Source organism: Lissotriton helveticus, chromosome 7 (assembly GCF_964261635.1).
Source record: "Lissotriton helveticus chromosome 7, aLisHel1.1, whole genome shotgun sequence".
NCBI lineage: Eukaryota > Metazoa > Chordata > Amphibia > Caudata > Salamandridae > Lissotriton > Lissotriton helveticus.
This window is the reverse complement of record NC_136068.1, coordinates 550,869,482-550,893,759: the sequence shown is the minus strand read 5'-3', so window position 1 is coordinate 550,893,759 and position 24,278 is coordinate 550,869,482. Positions and strand designations below refer to the sequence as shown.

At 41.9% G+C, this 24,278-nt stretch overlaps 1 protein-coding gene across 1 annotated transcript in view; it reads right to left on the bottom strand.

Moving 5' to 3' along the window:
• The window catches only part of LOC144769171 (extracellular calcium-sensing receptor-like), a 143,443-nt gene that overhangs the window by 102,122 nt on the left and 17,043 nt on the right, over nucleotides 1–24,278 (bottom strand). Inside the window, exon 3 of the mRNA XM_078653187.1 lies at nucleotides 2,710–2,920. Within this exon, the coding sequence (XP_078509313.1) occupies nucleotides 2,710–2,920 (211 nt within the window). The remainder of the gene's footprint in view (nucleotides 1–2,709; nucleotides 2,921–24,278) is intronic.

Below are 24,278 nucleotides of genomic sequence, written 5' to 3'. Positions count from 1 at the left end.
ATTTCTTTGTTGATAGCCCCCACAGCCGAAGAAAGGAATGTTAGGATAGACTGTGAGTGTCTTGGCACCTTTGATTTTGTGCTATTCTCCTCGCCGTTACTTGTATTCTTACGCTTACCCATGTCGTGATGTTAGGGACCGGGTCCGGCCCTGTCTCCCTCTGCCAACGACTGCCTTAGACTGCCCGCCCTCTGCCCGGGCTCCGCCCGGCGCTACCCGCGACGCGGGAGGAAGTGCCGCTGTTTATTCGCCTCCAGGCGGAAGTGTGTGCTGTGCGGCGGGGTCCCTGTCAATCAAGGGACGCTGAGGATGCTGGGAGCTGAAGTCCGCTGTCCGTCCACCCCTCTCGGCGGCCGCGGGTGTGAGGCGGCGGCGGGGGTAGACAGCGCTGGACTCGGGCTCAGTGGACCTCCTGGGCAATGGTAAGTGCGGCGGCAACCCCAAACAGTATGCTCTGTTTCATCTGTTTATTACTAACCTTATATTTCATATTCCTATGTTGTTAAGGAATTTCTGGTTCAACTGAATCCATTAATGTTATGTGTTGTTAAACAATAATTTCCTAAAACTCTGCAAAAAAAAAAGAGCTTATTGAAGCTTTCTTTTGGCTGAGAATTTTCCAAAGCCCCACACACGTTTTAACAGCAGGCAGGAAGGAATCATCACAACCAAACTAAAGTGTGCAGGTAAAGCAGAGGTACATTAGGTAGATCCAAGAGAGCAGGGTAAATGCCAGATTTTCAGCATAACGAGTTGCCATGTAAATAGTTTCTATTTAGATTAATTCTATGTAAGCATATCTTATGAGCATAACCCACAAATCTGTGTTTGACACCCGTTGCTACAATAATGTGACTTTGCCATAATATCCTCATGTCACTTTCATGCCAGCTACACATTATCTGAACCACAAAGATTTTTTCCTGTAGGTAGGTGTCACTAAATCCCACATATACTCACAAACTAATCTCTACAAATTGGTGTGCTAGAAATGAAAAAAACAAATGCTAACATTTCCTAACAAAATAACACATCATGAAACATTGTTTTGACACGACCTCTGATAACCACCTTTTCATCTTTATACCAATAACGATATACTACATCAACAATAAATGTTTTCACAAATGCCACCAGCAATTTGCAGGTTCATGGTGATGTAAATTGATGGTGGTATAGAATAAAGTGTCAGATGTAGGAATATAGAATTGCAAAATACTGTTCGCAAACTGGGACCAGTAGTTTCACAACCAGTAAAGATTTTTAGGAAGTGGCCTATGTACTAATAGATCAGTTCTCAAAGATCTGAATCATAATGGTAAACGAGACTTGATGAACATCTGAATGTGTCTCTTTATTGCTTTTAATTGGTTTTGTACTGTATTTATATATTATTGATCATTGAATATTCATGATTCAGACTCTTTGTGATTGGTTTTTTTCAATCAAATAAGCCTAATGAAATGAAATGATGTAAAATCCAACCTACAACATGAATATTAGCGGGGTAGGTCACACATTACGACTCATTATGACTGGAGGAAACCACAACGAAGGGGACCTGTTGGAATCAGCAGGACACACAGGGGTAGATTTACTATTTTTACACGTAGCGCACTGTAGCAGCCGCAAATTCTGTGCAAATTCTGTGCAAATGCTGTGCTGCACTACGTGAAAAAGAGAGAGGAGGAGAGTGCCTTATTTACTAAAAACAGGCACTCTCCTCCCCTTTCACTAGTGCTGGCGCTGAAATCAGCTGCTGTGCCCCACAGAGACAGCTTTTCGCCATAGTGTAAAGGTGTTTCCGTGAGTCTAGCATGGGTTTTTACTGGAAGGAGCCCTTCCAGTACAAAATACTTTGCACAGACTCACTTTAACCATTTTCCCACTTTGAATGTGTTCTGTAAGGTGCAGCACAGATGGAAAGTCTGAAAAGTAAGGAGAAAATAAAGCATTTCTCCTTTCTTGTGCCTATTTGAAAAGGGCGCAGTTATCTCACGCTAAATCCAATCTCATTTATGTAGTAAATTGTGATGGCATGAGCAACCTTGGGTGGTTGCACGCACCACCCTTGGAACACCCTGACAGCGCAAAGTAATGCAAAGAAGCGCTATGTGCTGCTTCACATTACTTTACAGTTAATTCCAGTGCTAAACAAGTTTAGCACTGGAAAATAAATTGGAAAAAAATAATTTTGCACCAAGTTGCATCACTTTTGTGACCCAAACAGAGCGCAAAACCTTAGTAAATCTCCCCCATTGTCCATGAATGCTTTTAATAACAACTTTAAAAAAGAAAAGTTTTTCTTTTTTTTGGATTGAGAGTATTCAGAACTTACCTCAACCATTCCTACTCTTCAGCTATCTTTTTTTTTACATTCACAAAGAGGAAGGGGCTCCAAGTGGACCCCTTCCCTTTTGAGATTATAGTAATACCTTCTTTGTGGTGTTGGTAAAATATCAATGTTTTGCAACCTGATTTCAGTCGGAAGACATTGATGCATAAGATACTGATTCAGTATTTGGAAGGAACTCTTACAACACACACCTTTCAGATACCATATTGTTATCCTTTTGGAATCCCATTTTTGGGGTTTTACAGAAGCAAACACTGAATAGGAGTGTGTGTGATCATTTAAAGGTTTTTCCCCTCAGGCCAAAGAGTTGCATTTGGGATACCTGTGTTCTCTTACCATGTGAAACTCTCTACCCCATTCAATGGCACTGCTGTTGATGATAAGCTTCTGGCCTTTCAGGGCATTAGCCTCATAGGTACCCACTTTCAAAAACCTGCTAGTGTCCTTTGAGGTCATCTGCCAGTTGATAAAATCCATCATTGGTGGAGCATCTCCATTTTCATCAAAAAACACCTCTTTCCCAGCTGAGTTCTTTGTCCGTACATTCTTCAAGTAATGCAGAAGCTGGAAAGAAAAATTGTCTCATCACTGTAAACGTAAGACTAGAGAATTTGCATTAACTTTCTTTCAGCAAAATTCACAGCAAGACAATCATCTATAAAAAAACATTACCTATACTAAGTATCTTCTTGTGTATTAGTACTGACAATGCTTGTGTTGGGACAGGAATGTCCCCTGAATAGTATATGGCCGTGTTCCACTGCACCAAGATCCTCACTGCATGTGTATCTGGTGTTGCAGCTTTTATTTTGACTCTGCCGCCACACTAGTTTACTGCATGCTCAGAGGCCTAGGCGTAGTCCTGTTCCTGAAAATGTGAGGTCCAGGACCTGTCCTTTAAACTTGAAGGAGCAACAAGCATACTTAAGGGGGTCGTGGCCAAGAGGGTAGCTGTGATGGACTTGTTGTATTGAGCTCCATCTGAGGCCTGGTAAACTCCTACATTATCCTTTTTAATCCTGCCCTTAAGCACCTGGTTCACCATGAGCTACCCCCCTGTATGTTTCACCATGACCTGTGTCACTAATGGTAGTAGTTGGAGTTTCAGGACCGGTGAGATGTGACCTGGCAAGCCTGGGAGGCCTGTGAAGAGTGGTGTTGGTGGATTGATGGCTAGTGCTCCATCGCCTAGCCAGGACAGTGGCATGGGCTTATAGCCACCATTGACTGGGTGGGGCATACTTTTCCCAAGTACTGCATGACTGGAGAGAGTATGGGAGACAGCCTCCTTGTCCCTGCATGTGCCACACTTGGTGCAATGTCAGTGAATCCTTGCGATTTGCACCTAGATACAAGTGAGGATCTTGCCAGCTTGAATGAGGAGGGGCTGCCCAAGATATTCATACAGCTGTGGTGGTGAGCCAGCTTCTCTCAACTGCCTGGGCATTGCGGTGATTGTGTGGTACTGGGGATAAAGATCTGGTGTACAATTTGGCCCATCCAGACCTGGGCACTGCTGTCTCCCAGGTGTCGGCACCTCTTGAACCCTGAAGGGACAGCCTGAACCACAAATACAGTTCCCTGCATTGAGGTGACAATGCTATTGAGCCTTCGATGTGGACATCTAGTCTACCTCACCTACGTGCTGCAGATGCTAAAATGCTTGTGGACTATCGGTTGCCCGGAAGCTCACCCAGGCCAGGACACTGTCTTTCCCAGATGTTGGTGATGTTGAAACCCTGTAGGGGCAGCCTGGCTCATGAAGACAGCATTCTTAACTGTGATGACAACACTATCAAGTATCTAGGATGGTGCCTAGGGTGAACCATACTAATGGACAGCGAGACAGGCCGGTGGTTGTGGAATGGGTGACTAGGGTGAGCATTGCACAGCCTGCTGACTTATACACCTTACAACCCCACCACATACATAAACCATTCTGAATGCTGGTCAAACCTTTCCCCCTCCAAGGACATCCTGGAAATGTCAGTGTTGCCACAGGGGTTTGGGTGAGTAATTCACAAATCAACTGGATTACCTTGGAAAGAAACTCAGGGCCATTTGTCAGGATACTGCAAGCAATCCTCGATACCATGAACTCACTGGAAACAAGGAATGACTTGTTTATGTACAAGGATACGTGCTTCACACACACCACAGGAAACTAGACGAGCAGATAGATGATGCAGAATCTGCAAAAACCTGGATGTCCCCAATGCTCAAGGACATGCAGACCCAACTACAAAATATGAAGGCCGAAATTAAAAACCTCCAGCTACAATCAGAAGATGCTGAACAGAGCTCTAGATGAAATAAGTTCTGACTGGTTGGTCTCCTTGAATTCACAGATGGACCTAACATGCAGCTGTTTCTAGAACACTAATTCATAAACACTGTCCTGGTGGGCAATTTCCTAACATTTTATTAGTTTCCCGGACCCCTGTGTGAGAGCACTCAGGGTCCCGGGAAATCCTCCACAACTGGGAGGTGATCCACACACTGTCATTGCATGACTGCTCAAGTGTAGGGACAGGGACTCAATTTTACAAATATTCAGAACTACAGGATCATGACAATATGCACAAAATGCCATTACAGCTTATCTGGATTCCCTGGTGGAGGTCCAGCAATGCTGGCACTCCTATGAAACGGCCATGCAGCCATTTCGTTCCATGGGATTGAAATATACCCTTCTCTTCCTAGACTGCATTGATATCACACTTTTCCAGTCCCTTAGCAGGCCTGTTCCTGGCTGTACACAAAAGCCCAATGATGGACAGAGCATCATCATCCATGGAAAGCTGACAGACACAGAGGCCAAGAAAGAAGTAGAGCCATAAACCATGCAGTCATCCCACAGCCAAATAGAGATCAAACACAGGGCTCAGGTGGTGGCTGACATCTAAAGCACAGAAGGATCCCCTTCACTGCCCTGCCATAAATCTAGAGAAGTAGAACAAAGCGGACTATTGTTGACACCCCGATTGGCTGATGACAGCCTGAAGCAAAGACTTTGAAACTTGAGTTCTTCTTGTCCTGGCGCTATGCACCCGTGCATTGACCACAGGCAACTTCGAGGAGATGTGCCAGTAAGAACAAGGGAACCAGCGGCTACATTGGGGCTCGCAAATTTGAGGCTGTACACACAGTACATTGAATCCTGCTGTTCATGTTATCAGAATGTTGGTTGCGGTACCACATGGCACACTTGTGACACATGCTAAGAAGTCAATGATTAGTGCAAATGGAGGAAATACATGTGGGGTTTTGGAGTTGCAGTTGAAGACCTACACAGAGAGAGCAAAATACATAATCTACTCAAGAGCCACATGGCCTAGGGACGGAAAGGGCAATATAATTGCATATACCAGTGGAGGGACACACCAGAGCTCTAACTCACACATAGCCTGCCTACAATAAATGCACTTGGAGCAGTAAGAACAACAGCTGAGTTGTAAATGGAGGGGGCAGATGTATGGCACTTTCCTTCCAATGTTTGCATGGGGGTGCTGGTGTTGAGTTCACTGGGAGACCCACTTGTGATGGAATGGAGGCACACATAATGGACCTGGAAGGTAAGTATGTAGTACTAGAGGGACAGTTGAATTGAGATCTGCTTTCTCTTATAGCTATATATGCACTATATACTAACCACTTGGAATTCCTTGACCAGCTTACCATAGCACTCCCACCCAACCCACAGGTCCTATTTATATGGGGGAGAACTTAATTTTGTTCCAGATGTAGTCATAGATAGATCCACCCCCCCCACCCCCCCCTGGCAGGAGCCACAAGCCATTGATTGACACAACATTTCAGTCAATGGCTGCAGAACACAAAGTGTGGAGATTGATGCATCTGACTCATGGAGAGTTCTTGTTCTACTCCAATGTGCATGAAGTCCAAACATGGTTGAATCAATTGTTCTGTAGTGATCCATTGTACTCACAGATTCCAGAAACAGAGTACCATGCATGCACCATGTCAGGCCACTGTCTGTTGAAACTGGTACTTCAGTGGGGTAGAGGCCATGCGTGGATACCGACTTGGAGGATGCATACTGAGGCATTACAGGACGCTCCAGTCTGTGAAGCCATAGAAACACACATTACACAGTACTTCAATGTCGACAGGGGTTCGACTAGTGCAATGGATTGGGAGGTCTTCAAATTGGTCATGCATGGCCACTGCATTAACACCAAATGGGACATCAAGAAGACCTTATGCAGAGACCTTTGATACACTAAATGGGACATGCACCAGATCAAAATTCAAAAAGGCTGAAAAGGCAGAACGGCTCTGCAACATCAGATGTGCACACTTTGAATTGAACTATAGATTGGGGAAACTAGACTACAGAGAGTATATACACCAACAGCACTGGAAGGGTGACTGAGCTGGAAGTAATCTGTCATGTTTTGTGGTTGGTGAAACCATATGAGCCCCAAAAGGGGTCATTAAATCATGTGAGGGCATGATGCTCAGCACCCAAGGAAACATAAATGCGGCTCAATTGACTACTAACCTACTCAATATGCAGAAACTGGAAGCCCGGCTACTGACCGACCACAAGAGTTCCTAACAGGAATTCCTATAAACCAAATAAATCTGCTAAAATGCACCAAATTATAAAAACCCCTACAATTGGAAAAAATCTGCCAGCCATATCTCAAATAGTGAGAAACAAAAGCAAGGTACTGATGGATTCCCCATAAAAAATTACACAACATACAGAACACATATCACCCTGAAACTGCTGCAATTGTATGAAGTACAAGGGGGTAGACTCTGAAGTTCTCTCAGGGAAGCACTGGTAGTAGTGCCTCACCAAACTAGGGTGAGATCCCATAGATCTGTGGTCATTCAGAGCTTTACTCCTTCTCAACCTAGACTAAAATGCTAGCAAATACAATGTTGTCCACCGTTGAGATGTTAGTCCACAGTATCCTAAATGGGTTTATACAGCAATGTAACACCTTTCTAAACATTCACCAATTGCTGGAGCTGACGGGGCTAACCCTGGTAATAATGACAAATGCCTGGCGGTATCACTTGATACCAAAAGGCTTTTGACAATCTTGGTTGGTCATACCTCCTGGCAGTCCTCGAGATGAGATAATTGGGGAGGGCTCGAGGATGCTTACATGGGTATGTTTACTTACCAATTGCACTGTGGTCAGATCTAAGATGGGGTGGATCATTTAAGACCACTTGAAAATAAATAGAGGAACCAGAGTAGGATGCCCACTCTCTCCCATCATCTTTGCGCAGACCATGCAGTCACATGCCTGCATGTTACTGAAGGGAGCCTCAGACTGGGTGCTATAGCTGTTTCAAATGTGGCATATAGTGTCTGTGGAATATCCAGATTTTCTGGCGTGATCCCCATGTCTCCCTCCCAACACTGATGGAGATGATAGACTAATTTGGGGGAAAATCAATCCTCAAAAGAAAATAGTCTTAAGCCTGCCTATTTTTGTTAAGAAGAATGTAAATAGAGGCTCCACACAAGGATGCCTGGGGCCTCATTTATGAAAAGTGAGACATCGCTGCGTGAAAACAGCGATGCGTCACTTTTCATTGCGCTCTCCTTGCGACATGCTGGATGTGTCATATTTACAATATGATGCATCATGTCGCAAGGAGTTACAGATACGTCAGTATTTCTGACGTATCTGTAGGTGCAAAAATGACACATGGCTTGAGTGTGTCACAAAAGTGACACTACTTCAGCAATGTGCCAATTAACATGGGCAAGTTCCATTTCAATGTGCCGGCATCAGTCTTATGCCTGCTGTGAGGCAGGCATAAGATATTGACGCATTTGAAGTGGCACATAGAAGTGGCGCAGTGAAATCTCATAGATTTCACTGCATCACTTCTATGAGGCTTATTTGCGTCAGAACGCCCACCCTGCATACATTATACCTGGCAGAGGTATAATGTGGTGCAGAGGTTTACAAAGTAATGCATATACCTAGATGCGTCACTTTGTAAATATGACGCAACATGATGCATCTTTTACGTCGCTGGAGAGTCACAAAAAGTGATGCATTGGTGGCACAAAAGTGATGTAAGGCCTCATTAAGAAGTCCCTTGCTTTTTTTCAATCATCTTTGCACTCGCCACAGAGCCACTGGCGTGCATGGTATGCATGAAGTCGTCCGACTAGGGGCTCCAACCTCTTGGATGGTGGCACTGAGTGTCTTTGTATGATGCCCTAATTTATTTTTGGGATGCTAGCGCCTCCGTCCCGACACTTATGGAGATGCTAAATACATTTGAGGAAATGTCAGGCCTTAAAATAAACTGGACTAAATCCTGCTTATTTCTGTTAAGTCGGTGGTACAGACTAGGCTGAAATGGCAATGTCATACTCTTAAATATTTAGGAGCAAATTACCACTTCACAGACAGTGATCTTTAGGAAGGCAACTTGGGCAGGGCTCTACTATCGATCTGCAGCTCTATTCTTTTTTGGACTTCCCTCCTGATATCCCCGCTAGGTCGAGGGGCAATATCCAAGATGCTAATACTGCCACAGCTATTATATTTCTTTGGGACTCTGAGGATACTTCTGCACAAAACATTTTTTAAAGAGCTCCAGGGGCTCCTTTCTGATTCAATAGAGGAAAAAGGCAGAAAAAGGGTTGCACTCCATAAAATATAGCGCCCATTGTTGGAAGGGGATTGGGCGTCTCCACCTACCAAATGTTCTATGCAGCAGCGCAACTGCAATAGCCGATGCATTGGTTGAGTGCAGTACAGACAGGTCAACCATCTTGCGAATACTCAACGGCGTACACTGCTCACCTGGATAACTCACCCATCAAAAACCCTGCCCACAGAGTCTCATAAGATCCAAGTAATGCGTAAATGTTGGCACAAATATACACACAATGGTGGGTCACCCCTGTTACACCCCCTTACTCCCATTATGGACACTTCCCTAAATACACAGCATTATGCAGACACATGATGTATGACCATGGAATGAGGCATGCGTGCCGCTTGTTGGAGATGTCTACACAAAAGGTGTTCAAAGTACATTCTAGAAGATAAATGATACATATTGTAGAGCAGTTGGTCACTTTATAACATATAACATGATACACCAAGCACCTAATGCAAGCTGGGGTTATGGTAACTCATATACGTCTACATCAAGATCTCGAAAAAACCTTCCTGTCCCATAGGGGCACCCAGATGATTATATTGGCAATATACATTGTCCTGAATACAGAGCAGCATACAAACCATGTAGTTGTTAGGGACCTATGGGTAGCTGATTGGGGAAAAGATCTCTAGGATCCCAAGGTTTGAGTGCACACAAATCTTATCTACACCAGATCTAACTTACCCCAGAATGCATTCAAAGCTAGTTTGATGGTGGATTATTGGACTGCTCCAGATGCTGACAAACGTAGGCAGGCTTTGTCATGTGGTATGGGGCTGCGTAGTGATCCACTGTGCATTCGAAGAATTGATGGAGGTCATGTCAGAGGTAGTGGATTGCACCCTACCACTCACACTGGAGTCATGTTTTTTTAGCTTAATGCCAAGACCCAAAGGGAACAAACAAACTGGGTAGGTTTACAGATCTAGCCTTTGTACTTTTCAAAAGACAAACAGCAATGTCATGGAAAGTCTGTGTAGCCCCCAAAATGAGGTGCTAGGTTTGGTAACTGCTAAAATGGGTCAAATCAGAAATAAATGTCATTATACTGAGCCAACTGCGGGGGGAGGAGGGCCGAATCGAGACAATCTGGGATGTGTATTTCATGAAACTTTAAAGCTAAAAATTACAACAGAGTGCCCTTACCACAAGTACATAAGACTTTGTTAAGGTAAGTGCATATACTCAGTGCAAATGATACAGACAGATAAACGGTAGGCTGGATGGCTACTAACCCCATGTTGACACAGAAAGGTAAAGCTGTACACAGTACTAGTTGAGTTGACATTAGGCCTGGGCAGTAAATTCCGTTCCGCTTGCAGAATTTGGGTAATTTCTTGTTCCGCGTAGAACGCGGAATTGCCAAAAATTCTGCGATCCGCGGCTTTGCCTAATTATTTGCTTGTTCGCGCTTTCAAAGGACAAGGAATATGGAATTCTGGGTGTTCACGGAACTCTGTGTAATCGTGGGAAGTTTTTACCGTTTCGCGGAGATTTGCCTTGCGCAAATATGCAAATTCCGCTCACCCCTAGTTGAAGTGCCTGGTGGCCCTCATACTTTTTATTGGAACAATAAATATGATAACACCCACACTGAACCTGACTGCCCGGAGGCCCTGGCACTGCAGGATATATCTACCTAACTTGACTCAAATTATACTGCTACTTCTGTTGCTCCTAATTGCCTTGCACTGTAACAAGCCCTATCGAAGCAAGATATGTTTCGCCTACTGATGTTTCTCCTATGTGCCTATGTATATGCAAGCATACACACGAAGATGATAGACGAAGGGCTGAAACTTTTCAGACCCTCACCCCAAGTCACAGATCTGGGTTGAAGCCATCATCATTCGTTAGCTCACTTCGCCACCTCAGTTCAGACCAAACTATATGCAAAACAGTATTGACCCTGTGCCTCATGGCAACAGTCCAGCCCGAACTGCCAAGCCCGGTCTTCTGTGAACTGGAAACAAGCATCCTGGAACCGGTTTTGGAGTAACATCCCACATCAGCCAGACTAGCTTGAATCCAGTGAGCAAGGGACACACGTCTGGGTATACCCTGCCAACTTATGGCGGGCGAACAAAGCAAACAAAAGGAGATGATGGATGGAGCTCTGAAACTTTTCAGACACTCACCCCACGTCCCAGGTCTTGGTTGAATTCATCATCATTCTTTAGCTCACTTTGCCACCTCAGTTCAGACCCAGCTATATGCAAATCAGTCTTGACCCTGTGCCTCATGGGAACAGTCCAGCCTGAACTGCCAAGCCAGATTTTTCGTGTACCGGAAACAAGCATCCTTGGTGAGCAAAAGAATGATAGATATAGCCCAGATCCTTTGACTGGAGGTGAATGTTTTGATTTATTCTGCATTCCATCCATCAATTGTGTGCCTTTTGCTTTCTTGCCCTAAGCGCGCCGAGTAATTTATTTTTGATTAATTGATAAATAGTTGTTAATTTATATTAATCAAGTGATTGAAAATTAATTATGGAAATTATTTTATTAATTTTAGGTGTGGGTTGTGAGGTTTATAGGGGTTAAAGGTGGGAAGTAAATTATGTTTAAATAATTAATAATTGGTTGTTAATTTATGTTAACTAATTAATAGATAATTAATTAGGGTAATTGTGTGTTTTATTTAGGTGTGGTATGTTGGGTTTATGGGGTAAAGGGTGGGAAATCATTTATTTTTAATTAATTAATAATTGGTTCCTAATTATTAATAATTAATAGATAGAACATAAATTTCAGAATTTGTGTCATTAATTTGAGGTGCGGTTTGTGTGGTGTTTTGGGTAAAGGTGGGATGTGAATGTGGTTAATTATTCATTAATCAGTTGTTAATTTATATTAACTAATTAACTGATAATTATGGTAATTATGTGATTTTTGTAGGTGGGGTTGTGGGGTTTATGGGGTAAAGGATGGGAAGTTATTTATGTTTAATTAATTAATAATTAGCTGTTAAACAATATTAATTAAATAATTATTTGAAAAGAATTAAATATGGAATTTGTGTAATTAATGTAATGTGTGGGTTGTGGGGTTTATAGGGTTAAAGGGTAGAAAGTAAGTTTTGTTTAATTAATTAAAAATTAGTCGATAATTAATAATAATGACTTTATATTTAATTAGGGTATTTGTTTATATGCTTTTTCTGTGTGTTTTTTTATTGTTCTAGGGGTACAGTGAGGGGAGTAAATAAATGTCACTTACTTTATACCTAGTTGTTAAGTACTATTAGTTTTTTTATTTAAAAATAAGTTTTAATTGTATAGTTAATTTTTGTACAATTTCATTTTAGCTGTGGGTTGTGGGAATTTTAGGGGTAAAGTTTGGAAAGTTAGATAATTTTATGTCTTTTAATTTGTTTTTTAATTAATATTATTTCTTTAATTGGTAATTGATTATGTTAGTTGAGGAAGTAAATTTGTTTTTAAATTTAGATATTGGTTGTGAATTGTGTGGTGTTACAGGGTGAGATATAAAAAGGTAAATCTGTGTAATAAGTAATGTTTTTTTTCTAAATAATATTGAAAAAAATATTAACTTGTTTGGAAATATAATATTTGTACGTATTTATTATATGTATTTAACATTATAATATGTTTTTTTATTTAATATTAAATATATTTGCATTTGAATTTGTAACATATTTATATATTTTTAATGTATTTGGTTTTTTAAATATGTATATTGTTGTTAATATTTTGTTTGTTTTTAATTTTGAACTGACTGAAATGAGAATATTGGAATGGGAATAGTAATTTGTACCCCTACGCTATACAACACTTTTCCTACTGTTGCACTCACTGGAGTAGGAATAGTAATTTTTACCCCTCCGGTATCCAACATTTTTCCTACTGTTTCACTCACTGGAGTTTGAATAGTAATAAATAAATAATAAATATTTAGGTAATCTCTAAAGTAGCCTGTTTTATATAACACAATTTCTGCAAGATCGATGGGTTCATGCCATGTATCTTAGTTAATAAAGCCATATGGTACCACCTCATTCTATGCCAAGAGCCTTCTCTGTCATTCCTCTGAAGCTAAAAATATAATTTTCAGACTTTTAATTGCTCCTATATTAAGTAGTCACTATGTCAGATTGTTATCCGTGACTTTCCTAAGACTTCTACTGAGCATGTCCCCATGCCAGACTGTTCTTAGAATTTTTTGACCTCTCACAATTTGCTTATTTTTTATGCATAATTGGTGCTGATTTGAATATTACTAATGACTTTTTACTATCTGAAATTATTCTTAATTTTTAAATTAACCTTTATGGTTTTGGCTGTGAAGTTTGTCCTGCAATGTTTTTTTTATGCACTAAGGGTCCCATCCTTAAGAACTCAAATGTACCTGATCCTCTTACTCAGCCTTTTGAATATATTGGTACAAAGCACAAACAGAATGTTAGTGGAGAATTCAGCCATATTTTGTGGAGAATGCGGCCAAGAATGGTGGAAATTTTAGTGCAAATTAGCACGTACAAATTTTGCTGTATCATTTAATAAAATGTATTCCCTAAAGAAATGTTAGGACTTAGGCAATCCTAGAATCACATAGAATAATGCCAGTGCACCAGTCAAGGTTATCAGGAGATACATTACGTTAGTATAAATAAGGCTATTTGTGAAAGGAATTGTCTTGCATGGTGAGTTGCCTAATGCTAATTGTGACAATGTATTTGTGTTGTTTTCCAACATGATTTGGAGCGAAAACTGCATTGTATTGTAATGTTTTGCGCAAAATGCTGAAGTTGTTTGAAATTTGCTTTTGAGAAAAATGTAAAGTAATATATTGTGCTTTTGTGACGTTTTTGATATTTATATACTGAGGATTTTTGGATATATGTAAAGTTCAAAGATTTATGGAAATCCAAGATAATATATTAAGATTGTATGCTGATAAGGCATGTGGCATCCCGTCAGGTTATAAGTTAAATCTCTATAAAGACCTTAATAGTCTAGCTGTGTTTGACTTAATCTGGATAGTATTCTCTATTTGTTTATTTCTAGTATTGTTTATTTCTTTTGAGCATAAGAATTAATGCTAAAGGCGAAGTAACACTGGTCAAGAGCTTATTTTGGTGTAATTGAAAGTACTTAAGATATTCTTCCCTTTCTGTGGTATGTTTGATTTCCAATCCTATATCCTAGTAGCCAGAAAAAAGTTTTATTTATTTTGGTTTATGTATTGCATTTCAAGTCTAATTTTTAATTCGTGCTGTGATGGGTTGTATAAGTATTGCGGGGAATTGGTCCTCCTGCAAGCAAAATGCTTCTGGACTATGGTTTACATGTTTGTGGCATAAAGAATAAAATACAATCACTACTGGCAATAAAAAGTTACATATTTTTGTACATGGTACACTTTAGAAAATATTGAGCATTAGAGGAGTGCAGTGTTTGAAATGAAGCCACAGCCTAGACCTCCGCAATTCTTAATGCTGTGAATGAACGGGACTAACGGGCTGATTAGGATGGCGGGCAGAAAAGCATCCCGACTGCCTTGGTAGAGGAAAAGTACTGCCCGCATGTACCGCGGCAAAACCGGCTGCCAGATTATGATGCACTGCCTGAAACTCCATACCGTGGCTGTCGGATTCCAGGATTCACCACCAAAAAAGCTGAAAATCCGTCCACGGCGGTCGGATTTGCTGCAGAAAGGCCAAAGACCACCATTTTCCCAGCGGTCAGGAACACATAGAGCTATCCGCACTATTGCCACTTCCATCCCTGTATGGCCGTATTCTATGCTGCGGTGTGCTGGACTGTTTGCGGCATCGTGATTGGACCGGCGGTCGTAACTGCATTCCGCTCAGTGGTACCTCTCTATTGACTCTGTCTACTACCGGTGCAGTCAGAGATTTTTGGCAGAACCCAAAACACCGCAGCGGAGGGAAAATGGGCTATCTATGCCCATCATAATACGGCAGACGCAAGGACTGCTGATGGACCGACGAAAAGGTCATTTTCCGCCAGCACAACGGATATGCCTCCGCCTGTCATCCTAATCAGCCCCTAAGTGGCACTGAGAGAGCACATAAGAACATTTTAAAATGGCAAGTTGGTGAAGCTGGTAACCATTAGATGGATGAGAGATTGCACAGGAAGTCGTAGAAACTATAAGTGCTTTCCCTGTAGTTACCAATGAATTGGATAAAAAGAAAACACAAGATGACACAAATGAGAACAAGAATGAGATGGAAAAGAATGAAAGTGATTCTCAAGGAGAGGATTATTTTATGGATAGTATGTTGACTTAAGTGAGACTACTTTCTGTATAATTGGGCTCATGTGCAAGTGCAGACAGGAGAGACAGGAACTGAACAGGAAGGGTGAGTATAAGGAAAGGTGAAAAGTGTTTAGTTTGTCGTGTTCACAGGGTGGGCCGAAAGTGGTGATGAAGCAGAAAGACATGCTCATTCATCATTTGAGAACCTTAGGAATTATGTAGGGAACTAAAAGTAGATTTAAAACAAAAGAGACAGCATGAATCAAGTAAGACCGAGTTTTTTGTAAACAAATTAATAAATCAAAATCCTAAAACATTTTAGGAAACTATTGTACAATTACTGTAGATGGTTAGAAAATTAGAAGATCCGATCAAGTATCAGAATGAATGGGCAGAACCACCTGATTAGCCTAACACGTCAAAAAAGAGTAGAACAAAGAAGAAAAAAGTGAGTATGAGTTATTCCAAAGGAGAAGTGGTTGTTGAAAAAGAATTTCCATTGAGAGAAGTGAAGGGAGGAACATATGTGCATGTACCTTGGTCTCCTTCTGGATTTCTGGAAATCAGGCCCTATGTCTAACTTTAAATTCAACATAACAAAAATGAAAGAAATCTTACTCCATCCACGTCTTAAACATATAGAAGCCCTTCACAAATTCATACTGATTTTGACGGAACTTTAACTTTTTTGCATTCTTCTGTATTCAGTTAACACCACCACACAAGTATTTAATTTCTTCCAAATAATAAAGAAAACTAGGCATGACTAATATAGGTGAGGCACTTCCCATGGTTCAGCAGGATTGCCGTATTTGAGATGAAGCTCCTACCTGAAGCGCTATGCCTATTTCAAAGTATCCATGACTCACACTCCTGTTGTATTTTAATTGACACCATCGCTTACTTAACTCTTTCATGTGGTGAGGCAAAAAACACCAAAAATATCGAATAAGATATATATAAAGAGCAGCAGCTCCAATCATACATTCAGGCCACACAGCTTAGAATCATGGTGGAACAGTGGGAGCTGGAAACAGTGAAACAGTGGTGCCTAAAATACCATATTATTGCTGATACACCTCTTTGGCAAATCTCATGGATGTGAAAGACACAACAGAGACATTGGAGTCTGTATTCCTCACCTATAACTAGGGTTACACTTGTAATATGAATAAAGTGAACCAATGTTTGTCTCTCACAATGTTTCCCACTCTGTTCACTCCTATTTGCATTAATTATGATTTTATCTCAGCAATGGACAAGGAAACTTTCAGTCATGCTGAGAGAATACATGGGTTATTGTGAGATCATTTTTTATGAATAGTTAGATTAAATCTTTTGAAGGTCACAGAAGACTATATTCTTCTAGATAAGGAGAGATTCTCTTAGACACATTAAAATTGGGGACTGCATCCTATGATTAAGGAAGGAACTGCACAATCCCTGACCAGATTTGAAAATTGGATGAAGTAAGAATTACACAATAAGAATCCAATCTCAACTACAGCTGCTGCTAGTTGCTCCAACTAAAAAGAAGTTTGTCACTAAATGATATAAGGCGGTTCAGGAAGAAACAACCAACAGGGCAGATAGAAGTCTGGATTGGTGGAATGAGTTGCTGACTCCCCTGATCACTCATAAGGAATGGGAACAGATATGTTCTATGACTGGTCGCCTGACCCCGAATGGGAATTTGAGAATTATTCATTTAAAGTTCCTACATCAAGTGTACTATACTCCCGTCAAGTTACATAAAATGGGTCTTAGGGACTCCGACATCTGCAGGCGGTGTGGCCAGGGCGGGGCAGACTTCCTGCATCTAGCATGGCAGTGTCACCTCGTGTTCACGTATTGGGAGGCAGTAATAGACCCCATACACTCTATGACAGGAAAGGTGGTGCAACATGCCCCTAGAACACCTCCTTGGATACGTTCCCCATATTAAGACTGTTGTTGGTCGATTTGTGAGAGTGGCCCTCCTGCTCGCAAAAAGAAGGGCACTTTTCTTGTGGGAGAGTAAACTCACTCCGAAAGCTGACGATTGGGTGAAGGAAATTGTATATTGTCATGAACAATTAGAACTATATGCTGAGGAATTACCGACGACATCTAAGCCGGTGGATATCTGGGCCCCTCTGAAAGACTATTTGATAACTCAGTCTGCTGCTGCCTCTAAATGACTCTAACTGTGTCCTACATTTAACAAGCCACCAAACCATCTGAGCTGTTGAAATCTGTAGAAATTGTACAGTAATGCAAAATACATATGTGACATCATCTGATCAATGACATGTACCTATTGTTATGATGGTTGATGATTGTATTGTGTTAATGTATTAAAGAGCATCACTGCATTATACCAATGTTATGTGCATATCCTGTATGCTAAGGTAAAAACTTCAATAAAACATTTTGTTTTTAAAAATAAATAAAGAATCCAATCTCAACATTATACAAACACTTGACAGAATTTAATATAGAAGGCAAAATTCCAGACCAGAAGTAATGGGATTATGAATTTGGAAAAAGTATTACCCACATGCATTGGGGAAAGCCATGTGACAAAGCATAAACCTTCACAGATAGCGTTAAGATGGGAGAAACCCCATATAAAAGTCCTTCACATTGGTATAGGATGAACGATAAGATAGTAAAGTGGGTTAACAACAAAACTAACCTATGCTAGTGAGCAACAAGAAGTAATGTGAAGAGGACCTTGGAATAATTATTAGCTGCAAGGAATGGAGTAAGCCATATGATAGAGCATGAATCTCTTTCATATGGTACCATGGTCCCAAAGCGATCCTCCTTTCAATGATATCTTTATTGAGGTGGGACAAAAGAAATCTGTAAAAACAAAAAAACAGCAGTACCAATAAAATAATTTAAAAAAGAAAGAAAACCACCTGACTTGCAGGATATGAAAACTATGGATGGCAGGCCAGCAGGACTAGGACCAAACTGACCTCAAAGGGTAGTAGCGAAGGGCAGTACAATTGACCTCGTAGGGTAGAAGAGAGGGCAGGACAGAAGGAAGACCTCGCAGAGCAGGTCCTGGTCCAGGGGCAGCACGCTGACTTCAGAGGGCAGGAGGGAGGGCAGAGGCTGCACAATGTACCATGTAGGTGGCATGGCGAGCATATGTACCATGGAGGGCAGGCCTGGGGAACAAGGGAAAGCAAGCTGACATTTCAGAGCAGCAAGGAGTGGTCAGTACAACAGACCACTCAGGGGCAACGGCTGCACACACACCCAGGAGGGGAGGAATTAGAAAGGAGCCTTGATAAAGTGCTTCTCTGATGTCATTATATTGACATCCTCTGACATACGTGTATGTTGCAGACATTTATGAGGCAAAAAGAATAGGCCTTCAATGCTGGCTGCTGAGCAGCAAATTAGGTTTCATTCTTCCATAGTTTAGTGGCAAGATGAGGGGAAAGAATAACACCCCAATCCCTGTGCAAGTGATGAGGTCGATCAGTATTCAGATGCCGATGACACTTGAAACATTTCAAAATGTGAAGCTCATGTTTCAAGGGTTGATCCCCATGAGTTGTAAGGCCTGAGTTGTGAGCAATATTCCACACGTGACAACTTTAAAATCAAGTACCCTGAGGTGTATTTTGGCTCAGAAACAAGAAGAGAATACACTCAAGCGCATTCTCCTGCTGTCACTGGTCACATCAGGAAAGCAAGGGAGTTCAATCCTACAAAAATACCTGTTTTTGTGCAGGGCCCGATGGAAACCCTGGCAGAGATATGCCACAGCCTTGCATAACTGCCACAAATGCATACCTCTCTTCTAGAGAACTCTTAGCAGACAATGTCAGATCCTAGGAATGAAAATTGATCACACAACAGGAATATGTATCATTTGAAGATTCCATTCAATGTAAAAGGATCTGCAGAGCATGCAAGGGGAACTGTCTGTATGAGGAGGTCAGTCAGTAATGATAGGGTATTGAGAAATGTTCTGTAGCCTCAGTCAGTTTTGCCAAACATAGCACCTTTGTCGTATACAAAGTATCTCAAGGCACATGAAGGGTAGAGTCTGACTAGTTTAGTATGACATAAAGAAAGAACCAGCGATTTTGTATCCAGAGCAGGATGGGCCTGCTCTTTGCTGGTCGGCTATCTTCAGATGAATGCTCACTTTATACCATTTTACATATAAAGTATTATAAGTGACAGTGGGGGGCATTTAGACCTTGGAGGGGAGACCGCTGTCACAAATGGTCAGCAGGGACTTCATCACTCCTCCTCTGGTAAAGGATAATTTGCAATATTTAGGGATACTATAAATGCCCTCTAGGTAGGCAGGGATCACTGTGCCATAAGCAGAGTTGCTGCTACCCCAGCTGTGATGAAGACACTGAAGCTTTGTCAAGTGAGTTCTAAGTTTTATGAAAAGAAAATGGTCACCAGCTGTCCAAGTGTCATAGTGGGTGAAAACAGATGGGTTTGAATACTGCACAGAGCAATTGCCATTGGTCTAGACTATTTGTAAGCATACCTCCCTTCACATTTTTTGGTGTTTGAAGTAACACCCTTAGTGGCCAAGATTAAGCCTTGGATTGCTGTGGCACAGGAACCAAATTATAACTCACTGATGAGGTCCAAGAAGGCTGAAACTTCTTTGGGTTAACTTGTGTTCCCTTTTGGAAGGGGCATCACCTAGCAGTTCTTGATGGACTGCTCCCTCGAGGAGGAGGGTCAGTACTGATTTGCATAAGGTGGGCCTTTATTTAAAGCAGCACACTGGGAAAAACTAATGGTTGAATTGCTACCCAGAGTTACTGCCAATGCTATAGACAATTAGCAAGCTTTCCTCACTGCACCTTTTGTGTGTCTGTCCTGAGATACAGAGAGGTTTCTCCATGTGGGTCGAGCCATTGAATGATTTCCCTGCATGGGACTACCATGCCTCTGTTAATTCTAGGCAGATAACACAAGTGAGAGTCTGCCGTCCCGAAATAGCTTGGGGTGGCCAACTTTGATCTCATGGGTGTGAGGCAGGTAGGACATTGGTTCACACTGGTGGAGCATCAGGGAAAATGCAAGTTTGGTGGGGTCAGAGTAGCCTCAATTAGTGAGGTATTCCCACTACACTAAACTCAATTTTTTGTTTATGTTTATGGGATTTATAAAGCACATGGCTACTTGAGCGCTTCCCAGGGCTACTGAGTGGAGGCGGTGTGTAGAGGTAGGGAATAATGGGAATAACCAAGTTTTACGTTTTTTCCTGAAACACCATTCGTTTTTAGCCAGTCTTGCTTCTGAGGTCATTGAGTTTCAGAACTTTGGGACCTGGTGTGAGAATCATCTCAGACCCCATCTAGATCTCTTTATCTTTGGTATGTCCATCAGGAAATTGGATGAGGACCTCAGGGATCTATTCGGAACATTTGAGGGGACGAGGGATTTTACCAGGGCAGGACCTTTACCCTGCATGACTTTGTGGGCCAGGCAGATGGTTTTAAACCTAACCCCAGATTGAATAGGTAGCCAGTGTAAGTAAGTAAGTAAGTATTTATTAGCACAGTTAGTTAAAACCAATGCAATACAAAAGAAGAATATATAAAAACAAAAATATAAAATGAGATATAATTTAAAACCGACATAGCGTGGACATTGCTGTTCTGTTCGTACTGGTAATAAGGTGTATTGTCCTTTAATTTTTCATGCAAAAAGTACTTTGGCAGTGGAAATAGTTTTTATTTTAAAAGCGGTTTAAAAATCGGTTCTGGGCAATTTTTTTTCCACTGCCTTTATAAATTGTACCAGGCTGCAGCTCAGCTGGGGGTCCTGAGATGAAAAACAGGTGAGAACTGCACTCCTTCATGTGCGTGTCCCGTATCGGATAAAATGGCGCTTCAGCAGGAGTTTCCGCTCATCTAGCAGTTTCTCGCAGGAGCATAGCAAGTGTAGCATATCCTCTTGCATAACGCCACATAGCCGGCATAGCGTGTCTGCTTTCTCTTTTAACCAGTGTGAAAGATGATGAATGCAGGGTAGCAGACCTAACCGGTACCTTAGGAAGCACATTTTGGTAGTTTTGGCGTAGCCCAGGCCCAGATAGTTCTGAGGAGCTTTTGCCGAATACGAGTTCAGAATCATCCAAGCGTGCGTTCTTTTTGAGAAGTCAGCTTTGTCTTGAACCCATGACAGTTGTTTGATTGACTTCTTGACCAAATTTTTGAGCGTTGTGTGGTTTGTGGAGGTGGCCCAGAGCTGTTCCAACCCAGTGTTTACAAGACTGTTTGCCAAATACTTGGCTGCTGGTGAGGTTGGATGCTGCTCTAGCTCCCTCCATAGATAGTCGTTCAGTGATCCTTGTGCGGATTTCCTCACTTTATCCCAGGAACAAATGTAGGCCCCCTGTTTTGCCAGGAGCTGTCGTTGAATGTCAAACTCCAGCCTAATCTGCGATGGAGAGGTTCGCTTGGGAAGACTGAAGATGATTCTATATGCAGCTGTGATCGTGCTATCAAGTGTTGTTGCGTCTCTGCCTCGCTGCACCTCGCTCCTGTAGGTAATTGTTGGCAACAATTTGGCGCGGATAACTTGTATCAGAGGTTTTAGAGAAGGGCGAGAAAGTTTGTTGTTCAGTGCTTTTAAAGAGATTGCCAGTGCAAGTCCTTTTCCTCTGATGCTTGATCTTTGCACACTGAATCGACCACCATCGTCAATCTTCACGCCTAGGTATTTGTATGTCGACGTATCTTTGATACAAGAGTTGTTCCAGAACCACGAAAGGGATTTCTTTTTACTTTTGCTAATCGTCATTGTTAGGGTTTTCTCAAGGTTTATTGTTAGGTCGTTTGACTTGGAGTAACTCTGCGTCGTTTTCACAAGGTTTTGAAGCCCTACCTTGGTGTGACTGATTAGGACTATATCGTCTGCATATAAGAGACATGGTAGGTGCAGCCCTCCTAATTTGGGAGCATGAAAGTTACAGTTGTTCAAGATTGGTACCAGGTCACCTAGGTACAGATTGAACAGAGTGGGGGCCAGGACGCAGCCCTGCTTAAGACCCTTGTTGGTCTGTATGCGCCTCGACAGCAGTGAGCCGTCCCCCACCTTTATCTGAACCCAAGTCTCCGTGTGCAGATTTATCAGCAAGTCCAACAGTGGTTTTGAGATCCCCCAGCCGTTTAGTTTTGACCATAAGAAATTCCGGTTAATGTGGTCAAAAGCAGCTTTGTAATCTATGTAACAGAAGTGTAGGGGCATTTTTTTTGTTTCTGCCTTGTCTATTAGCATGCCCATAGTAAGGATGTTGGTCATTGTGCCCACTGATTTGACAAAGCCTGTCTGATTGACCGGTATTAAAGATTTTTTTGTGGCCCATGCCTGTAGCTCCTCCAGCAATATGCCTGGGAAGTACTTCGCCTCATTGTCAATTAGGGCCACTAGTCGGTAGTTTTGTGGGTGGGCCCTGTGGCCGCCTTATATATTGGGGTGATGATAGAGCCCTTCCAGGAGCCTGGCAAGATGTTGAAGTTCCTGATCTCCAGGAAAAGGGGTTCGAGTGCTGCTGCCCAGCTATCCACGTCTTGTTTATAAAGGATTGGTGGGATCCCGTTTGGTCCTGGAGCTCCTTCCCTTCTGCCTTTTTTGATTTGGCGTTTGATATTATGTTGCAGTTTTGAGGGATTGGTTAGTTTATGACTGTCTTTGATATTTTTGTGCAGTTGCGTTAATTTTGCGTTGTCGGCTTTGTGGTCTGTTGTCATATAAGTCTTTGATAGGTCCTGGTTATTGGGCAAGTCTTGATTGAAATGATTGCCAAGGTAGAATGCCCATGTTTCCTCTGTGATGTTAGATGAAACCCCGATATTTGCTGTTCGTGTAAGGGAATAAATGGTTTTCCAGAACCGTGCCCCGTCATTCTGTTTGATATCTGAGTTGAGTCTTGTCCACAAGTTGGCCTCCATTGTTTTGTTTGCTTCCCATTTCAGCTTTTTTAATGATATTTTCAGTATTCGTAGATGGTTTTGCTTTGCTTTTTCCTTGGGTTCCTGCTGTATTTCTCTCATTAAACGATAAATCGATGTTTTTTTTTCCTTAATTTTTTCTCTGTACTCTCGAGACAGGTTATCCGTATTGCTGAGCTTTGCATGTGCGTTAGACTTCGAAGCATAGCTGGACAAGGTTTTTGTGAATTGTTCCCATTTCACAATTTCGTTTGGTCCAGTGTGCTCCGCAAAGTGCTGTTTTGCCCTTTCTATAAAAGTTTCGCCCATCACTGCCGAGTATTTAATTTTTTTTAAATTGACTGTATGAATCGTCTCTTTTGGTGCATTTGATCGCTCTAGTATGGGTCTCACAATGTCCAGACCAATTTCTTGAGGACAGTGGTCACTGTCTGTTTTTTTGCCTATTCGGAACAAGGTAGTGTAGTGAAAGAGGGGTAATGAAATAAAGGTGTAGTCTAATATACTGCTTGCTCTTGTTGAATGGAAAGTTGGAGCTGGCGGGCTGTCACCTACAAGCCTGCCGTTTAGAGCTCTGATATTGAAATGTTCCGGTTCTTCTAGTGTCTGGGATCCTAATTTTGTTTGTTTCGATGTTTGTAGCTTCCCTTGCGGCGGTATGTCCCATGTTGCGTTTTGAGCTATGGTTGCCTCTTCTTGTGATGTTCCCATGAGGTTGAGATTAAAATCCCCTGTAAGTGCAAGGTTTGTTGTTGATCTTCCCGTGATGCATTCCTCCAAAAAGTTGTATAGTTGCTTTGCTGCTTTTTTTTTCCTTTTGGGATGGATATAGGAGTTAATCAGGATGCAGTCAGTATCGGCTTTGCCTGAATCCGGCGCTGCTAGAAGCAGCTTAACTGCCAGGGCTGCTGCCGAAGAGGGCCCGATTTCTTCTACCGTTACAAAACTTGTAGTTGCTATGTATATTGCTAGTCCGCCTTTCAGGTGCTCATAATTAGCTGTCCTTTCGGCGCTTGAGAAGAAGCGTAGGTACCCCTGGAGATGTGGAGGTTCAGCGAGCCA